Source organism: Eucalyptus grandis, chromosome 8 (assembly GCF_016545825.1).
Source record: "Eucalyptus grandis isolate ANBG69807.140 chromosome 8, ASM1654582v1, whole genome shotgun sequence".
Taxonomy (NCBI): Eukaryota; Viridiplantae; Streptophyta; class Magnoliopsida; order Myrtales; family Myrtaceae; genus Eucalyptus; species Eucalyptus grandis.
In genome coordinates this window covers 26,109,064-26,117,122 of record NC_052619.1, presented here as the reverse complement: position 1 = coordinate 26,117,122, position 8,059 = coordinate 26,109,064, and the positions used below count along the sequence as shown (strand labels likewise).

General features: G+C 34.2%; 1 protein-coding gene across 1 annotated transcript; it reads right to left on the bottom strand.

Annotated features, from left to right (window-relative positions):
• Nucleotides 1–748: 748 nt before the first annotated feature.
• Nucleotides 749–2,362, bottom strand: LOC104416822 (disease resistance protein RPV1). Its single transcript, XM_039299776.1, has 2 exons — nucleotides 2,052–2,362; nucleotides 749–1,898 (listed from the first exon to the last, which is right to left on the bottom strand). Exons 1-2 carry the CDS (start codon nucleotides 2,360–2,362, stop codon nucleotides 749–751), a joined length of 1,461 nt encoding a protein of 486 aa, XP_039155710.1.
• Between the last annotated feature and the right edge of the window lie 5,697 nt (nucleotides 2,363–8,059).

Below are 8,059 nucleotides of genomic sequence, written 5' to 3'. Positions count from 1 at the left end.
ATATGATTGAGCCATGGTTGTTTGGTTATCATAATTGTACGTGGTTGAATTATATAAATTGTGCTAACCTGTAGATGAAGGCTGAGGTGAGGTAAGTCTTCTGTGTGATGTGGCTAGGCCACCCTTGGGCGTATTTTCTTTCTAATAGGGGTTTAGGGGGTTGAATTTGCTGAGACGTTGTCTCAGTGGTTATTGAATAACCATTTCAGGTCCCTGGTGGACGGAGCGGCCGGATAGCTTTGGTTGGCCTTGAGGAGTTGGAGAGGTGAAGTCATAAGGATTGGAGATCGAGTACGACTTGTAGGTCGTAGGATAACCTCTTTTTAAGAGCCAGTCTTTTGTAGACTGTTGGCCGTAAACCCCTGTTTGTAATTCTGTTGAATTATGTTTAAGTGTGATGTTGTGATTTTGCTTTCTGCTTTTCTATCCCGTATTATATTGTCAGGGGTTTTATAATACGTTCCGCTTGCGCAATAATAAATGAATGGGGTCGGCGACACTACCTAGGAATGTCACATTTGCATGACCATGGTGGGATGTTGGCGCGCTCGAGGTTCGGGGCGTGATAAATAGGATCTTGGAAAGAGTTATGCACATTCTTCATGATGAGCTTCTTCAACCTTCTCAAATTTGTGAGAGCATTAGGACCTATGTTTATCTTCTCAGGCTCGGATAAAATTAAAACTATCGACTGTAATGCATCTGTTACCTGTATTTATAGAAATTGCAGTGCAATTAATATACAAAATTAAACAATGAGAGCAAAATAAATATCAATACCAGCAAATCTTACTAAATGCCTTGACAAAACATTATGAAAATCATCAAAAAGCCATAACCTGCTACGTCTTCCAGGATCATTAGGACATTCTTGTCTAATGATATCCATGGCCATCAATTGAATCAAGTTACGCATTCGTAGGATCTCTCTCTCTTTAATTATCAAGGACTTCTCAGCAAGAACTTGCACTACAATTGTAGGGTCAAAGTTGCAAGAGTCAAGAACTTTCATAATATACTCTTTAGATTGCCCCTCGAAGAAACAAGCAATATCAAGGAAGATTTCCTTTGCATAGTCCTCTAGTCCATCATAACTCCACTTAAGAGCATCATTGATGAATTTGTTAGGAAACTTGGCGAGATTATGCAATGTACTTTCCCACTCACGTTCTCTCCTACAACACAGGGAACGACCCAATTCCTCAAGTGCTAAAGGAAGTCCATTAGCATAATGCAAAACCCTATCCACAAGATCCTTCCTTATTATTTTTTTGTTGTTTCTTCGAAAAGCATGTCCATTGAGAAGTTCAAGAGCATCACAATACTCTAGAGGCTCAACTTCATAGATGTGATCTTCATCTATCCCATGAGAAGTTAGCAATTGCTCATCTCTTGTAGTAATGATGATCCTGCTTCCTTCACCAAACCCCTCCGGCTCTCCAGCTAAAGCATATAACCGTCTTACGTCATTGACATCATCGAGAACAAGGAGGACTTTCTTGTGGCAAAGTCTATCTCTCATTAAATTAATACCTTCATCAACACTAGATACCACTACTCTTCGTCTTGGTAATATCTTGGACAATAATTTTTTCTGCAAAGGAACTAGATCCTCGGAATCTTTTGAAGTTTTACGAACATCTGCCAAAAAACATGAACCCTCAAATTGTCTAAATATAGTATTGTAAAGGGCTTTACTTAATGTTGTCTTCCCTATGCCTCCCGGTCCCCATAATCCTATCATGAGAACATCATTATCAGACTCAAGTTTTAACATTGATTCCAGCTCTACCACGCGAGGATGTATCCCAACTGGATGCCTAGCAACATGTAAGGGTCTTCGGTCTAACTGGTTAGAGATCTCCTTTACAATTTTCTCTATAAGCTCTACTTCAACTCTGAAAAAGAAAAAAGAAAAAAAGGGAAAAGTACTTGACATATTGATTTAGCGGTTCAAAGAAATTATTAAATCTCATAAAAATAGAGTGAAGATGTTATTAAGCAAATATAAAACAGGGACAAAGTAGTGCATCACATCAATTAACACTTACTCATTATTAAAGTGCCATCCAGACAATTTACTGGCATCAAAAAGAGCCTTCTTCCATCGATTCATTTTGTGTGAATCCTTTCCAAATTCAGACTCATGTTTAGCCATGGCTCTCCCATAACTCCCTTTCCTCTCTCTCACTTCTCTTGGTTTCACTTTGTAAAACACCGGCAACACAATCAAGTCCTTTTGTGCCTTGCAATTCATGATTTTTGCCACCTCTTCCAAACACCATGATGAGGAAGCGTAGTCCTCAGAGAAAACGATGACCGCAACTTGCGCTTCCACATTGCCTTCATAAGCACTGGCCATATTTGCTCTCCTTTCCTCATTTCCTCGTTGTCGATGTAAGTGAATATACCATTCTGGTTTAAAGCTGTATAGAGATGACCGAGAAAGTTCTTACAAACGTCAGTGCCCCGGAAACTTAAAATGACATCATAAGTCCTTTTACATTTCGAAGAAGAAGGAGAAGAAGAAGAAGCCATTAGAATTTGGTAAAACGTGGGAAGTGCTGGTGTATTTGGCTGGAATTTTGGAAAATGAAGGTCCGAGATCTTAAAAGGAAAGCTACTCCATTGGCTCCCCCAATAGAATACCTGGCTGTGGCTTCCAGGAAATGGTGATTCGCAACCAGTGAGACTTTGTTCCCCATTGGACCTTCTCGGCATCTTCGTCATACCCAGAGGCATGACTTTCTTTTCGTGGGTCGACAAAGATTATTATTTTTTCAGCTTTGTCGTCAAAGCAAATGGGAGGGACGACGGAATTGGAGAGAAGGTGGCAGTGGGGCCCGCCGGCCTCAACGATCTCGGCTCGGGCTCTAGCGTCTAGAAGAACAAGCGGATGCCGCCGGTCAACATGAGATAAATTTTTACTATCATACTTTCATCGGATTAATATCAACAAAAACTCTAAATTAGTATATATATAATAAATTTATCATAAATTATTTTTTTATAATCAAAAACATCAAAATAGTACACTTTTGAGAAATTTATCACAAAGGTATCCATCTTATTGTCAAAAACATTAAAATAGTATACTTATGAGAAATTTACCATCAAAAATCTAAAATGGATATATTTGTGATAAATTTACCATTTATTATTTTTTATTAAATTAGATAATTATCATGAAAAATCATAAATTAATATAATGATGACAAATGGAGAATAAAACTCAAACTAGTCACATGCCTTCTAACTTAGTAATTTAGTGATAAAATTAAACGTAAACTAACCAAGAGTAAATTTATTACGATATGCCGGTTTAGGGTTTTTTGGTAATTACAAAATTAATTTAAAATAAATTTATCATAAATATATTAACTTTGAAATTTTCGTTACATTAATCCAATTTCATACGTTCCTGATCTGAGGTTTCGGGGAAATGGCTTCCATCTCCTTAATTATTGTTTTTCTTTTTCTTATACGAAAAATAAAGTATCTCATCTCTTTTGTCCCTTCTTTTCTCTTTGGCGGCACCGTGTGCACCAGTATCGTAGGTTTGACGGTCAAAGATTTTCGGTGTCGAGCACAATGATCTTTCTTCGGGCCACCTGTCTGTTCTCTTCCAGCCTTTACTGGAGAGCATCTTTCGGCGTGGTGCTGATTAGACAGAGATTTCAAGTTTCTTCTTCATTTATTTTTTTTTAAATTATCTGTGGACGTGGCGGTGCCCAAAATAACATAGAAGACAATGGGGATTTTCTATAATAGATTGTTGTATCGTGCCCCAGGTTTTCAAACCGGCAAATGCCCATTGCCTTAATTCTTTCGGAAAGATTTTAAGGCATTATGACAAACCCATTGTAAACATGATGAGGACGTCGTAAAAATCATAGGATTTATGATAAATTTATCCTCAACGTAGCATCATAAAACTTTGTTAATTTGTTATTTCAGAAATGTGCTATCAATAGTTTCTATCTAATTGAAAGATGACGCATTTATTGAATGTGATATGTTATTGAACACGTTTAACATGTTCAATTTAAATATTGTTTTGGACGAAAATTCTGCAGTAAGTTATTATGTATATTTACTTATATGTGTCACGTGGACTAACATTAGCTGACATGATTAATTAACATATCTAGGTGCGTGTCATAAATTTGTGAAAATGATTAACTTGGATAAGTCGCAATTGTTGTGTATAAAAGGTTCGAACTATTCATAGGAAAATCCTGAGTTCTATTATTTCATTCATCTACAAAGTGTACTTATGAACATCTATGAACATCTTGAAGTAGTACATAAGGAGAATGTTAGCTCGCGAGTTGCTTGGGCTTGACTTGATGACTACTTGAAATTGGTTCACTTAGTTCTAAGTCGAGCTTGAGTGCAAGCTACTCAAGTTTTTGTCAAGGCGAGCTCGAGCTTATCAATATTCAGTTCAATAGGCACATGAGCCTAATCCAACTTTCATTATCTTTTAAAAAATATTTAATAATTGAAATATAGATTAAAACAAATACTAAAAATCACATAATACAAGCTTATAAAAGCCGAGATTGAGTCTTATTTATATGTTGATTGTGATTGAGCGAAGTCAATTTGAGTTCAAGTATCTCGATTTTCTACTCGAGTCTAGCTCGAGTAGGAAATTTGATACTCGATTGAGCACGACTCTGAGTTTCAAGCACCAAGTATTTTAGTGGAGTTGAGTCAAGCTTGAGCTGAGTAGTGCTTCAACGTAGCTCTGCTTAATTACACCTCTAGATACTCATAAAAAATTGTAAATTATGTGACATTTCACTGCTTTGAAATTTAGGATAGTTTATTGTAACTAAGAACCAAATATCGTAAATTTGAAATAATTTTAATTGCAATAATTTACAACAGGTTGGGACACACGGTTGTAACCAAGAACATGGATTGTGAATATGGAAAATTTTGAATAACAACGATTTATAAAGAGTTATAAAGTTCCGTCGTAATCAAGAGCAAAGCGTAACACATTTGATTTTTTTTTCTAAATTATGCTTGTTCAAAATGTTTACGACATTACACTGGAACGAAGAATAGAATGTCCTGCTAGTCCTTATTTTTAAAATGGCAACGGCTTACAAATGTTTACGATGGTCTATTGTAATTAAGAAAAAGAATATTAATAATTGAGTGACAGTCTTTAATATACTGTGAGAATAACGGTATGTTTTAGAACACAAAAAATCAAATTATAAATTATTTTGAGGTTTACTTTAAAAATTTGTAGCTCATAATAAGTTGTTATTCATAGTAGCTCAAAAACTATCACATTAGCAAAGCCTTTTCTTTTAATAAAACAAGCCAAACCGCTTTAGAAATAAGAATGATCCAGGAGATTTTTATGGCCAAGTGGCCCCCACTACATTGTTCCTCCTTTTAGAATAAAACACGCTCATATCTAGGCTACATTTGGTCGTTCGGATTTTTAATAAGGATGTGACTGGATAGAATATGATATGAGATCTACAAGATTTCGTTATATCATATCCATTGTTTGGTGATTGTAATAATAAAGTCGGATATATTCAAATTATATTAAATATATTATTTGGTGAAAACGTCATATCGATATAAATTAATCACAAATTTTATAGATAGAGATGGTAAAAATCTCTCTTAGCACTCTTGTCAACTTTGTTTTTATTTTCCTTCTCTTTTAATTATTATTTTTATATCTTTATTCTCCTTCAATCATTCTCTAATAAAATTTTATTAATAGAAAAATATACTAATATACATAAAATACATAATAAATATAAATATATAAATATATATTGAATTTTATATTATAAGACAGAATTAAATTAGAATATATAAATAAAAAATATTAAATTATTATTATTATTTTTGTTATTTGGAATTTCTTATATTAGAATTCATATATTATTTATATTGAAATATAATTTTAAAATTTGTTAATTTAAGAAGTTTTTATTTGAGAAAAAGAAAACTTTTCTATCGTGGATATTAAAAATCTCATCACCTTTGTCACATCTCTCCTATGGGATAATTTTATCCAGCTTATATTCTCTTTATAATATCCAATTTTATCCTATCTTGAACAAGCACTAAACGCAGGATATGATAAATTTTATCATATCCTGAATTTTATATTGACCACCAAACGCAGTTTTAGGTGTCAACCCACTCTCATCAATGGTCCATGTTACGGCACTGAGGAAGACCACAAACTAGATGTTGTTAGCGGCTGGTCAGGGTATGACAAAACTAGGAGGTTATTGCGCTTGGAATCTTCATTAAAGAATTCACTATAGAAATATTGCACTTTGATAATCATAAATACTTACCTCCTTAAATCTACAAAATCAACGGAAATCTTGGCGTCAATACACTACGACAATTTGGTGTTAAAAAGTTATTCCATTAAATCTATAACGTGCGCATTAAATGGGACAACAGATTTAAAGGAGTTGTTACATAGTACTATTTTGGTAGCTAAAATTCGCATGACCATGCCGTTCATGCAAAAGGATGGTGCTTCCATTTTCTATAGTTGTTTGCTAATTTATTCTCTCATGATTCGCTCACTAGAGATAAATCAATATATCAATATATAATGGGAATGAAGAAAATCCAAAATTAGAGTGCTGACCTATTGGTAACTCGAGAATATAGCTTTGACATGTAAATCAATCGTGATATAACTTTAACATGTAAATCAATCGTGATATCCCACACAAGATGTAATAGCTATGCAAGTACGGATATACTTGTGCCGATTTGAGAAAAAGGTTTCGATTTGAGTATGTCTTCACCCACACTCAATACTTCACATTTTCGATGCATTAGGCATTCTAGTTACAAATTGGATATGGATTACCTATTCCTTTCATTGCTCGGGCATGAAAATAGATCAGGCTTTTAGTTCAATTGAACGTAATGCAATTTATTCAAATGTATAAATTCAAAAAACGAAGAAATTTCTAGAACAACACATTTAAATAATTAATTGGTATGCCAATAACTTATTTTCTATTACTTTAGAGCGAAGGATATTTCGCAAAAGTTCATTGAATGCTTTTTTGGGATTAAGTTTCGCAGACTCTTCCCTTCGAGGATCCCTTTCCCCCGTGAGAAAATCTGTCTTGCTACACTCCTTCGCTCTTCTGGTTAAAGCTTTGGGGACGCCAAATTTGATGTTGCAAAGAAGGTCATTAATGTTGGATACTTCGGACGATAGTTCGTCGGAAAGACTTCATCTAAGTGGGAAATGACTCATTTTCAGATTATTTATCCAAAAGAGGATTTTGTATTTAAACTTTAATAAAGAATGCCGTTTCAAAAATGTAAAGTGTCAATTAACGTTGGATATTATAGGAATTGTGTCTATTTTAGCTTATTTTGTTACTATCTAAATGGGCGTTACATATGAACATCACTAATGCCAATTGAGTGCACTAATTACGCATTTCATTACGAATTCCATGTGATTCGATGATTTTCATTTTTCTCACTCTCCTTTGCTTAATCAAAAGCCAAGGGGAAAATTTGCTCTGTCAGTTTCGCGCTAGCTTCCCTCCACGTGACTTGGCTCAAAAGGAAAAAGATCAAGGTAAGTTTGGTGGGCAGATGGCCCCCACCACCTTGTTCCTTTTTACATGCTCATGCCTAGAGCGAATCCAAGGCTTGACTTCGGTGGCTCATTTCCATTGCATTTTTTTCTCTCTCTCTCTCTCTCTCTTTAATGAGTCCTACATCTTATTATAGAAATGGAATTAAATATTAAAACTTTAAAAGTACAACTAAATCGTAAAATTTATCAAAATTTGATCCAATCAAATTCTTTATTAGTTGCACTTTTAAAAGTTTTAGTTGTTGATTGGACTTTTATAATAACTCGATTGTACCTTCATGAAAAGTTTTTGTACTTTTTGAAAATTTGAAAACTCAAGTTTTAAGATTTCAAATGTACTCGTTTTTTTTTTTTTCCGGTTGCTAATAGAAATGGCTTGATAGTTATTGCTAAGGAAAATTTCAAATAAAAATACGAAGCAAA

Coding starts and splice junctions, on each gene's coding strand:
- LOC104416822 (XM_039299776.1), bottom strand. CDS start 2,362: ATGGCCAGTGCTTATGAAGGCAATGTGGAAGCGCAAGTTGCGGTCATC. Junction 1,899..2,051: donor GGATGGCACTTTAATAATGA/GTAAGTGTTAAT, acceptor TTTCTTTTTCAG/AGTTGAAGTAGAGCTTATAG.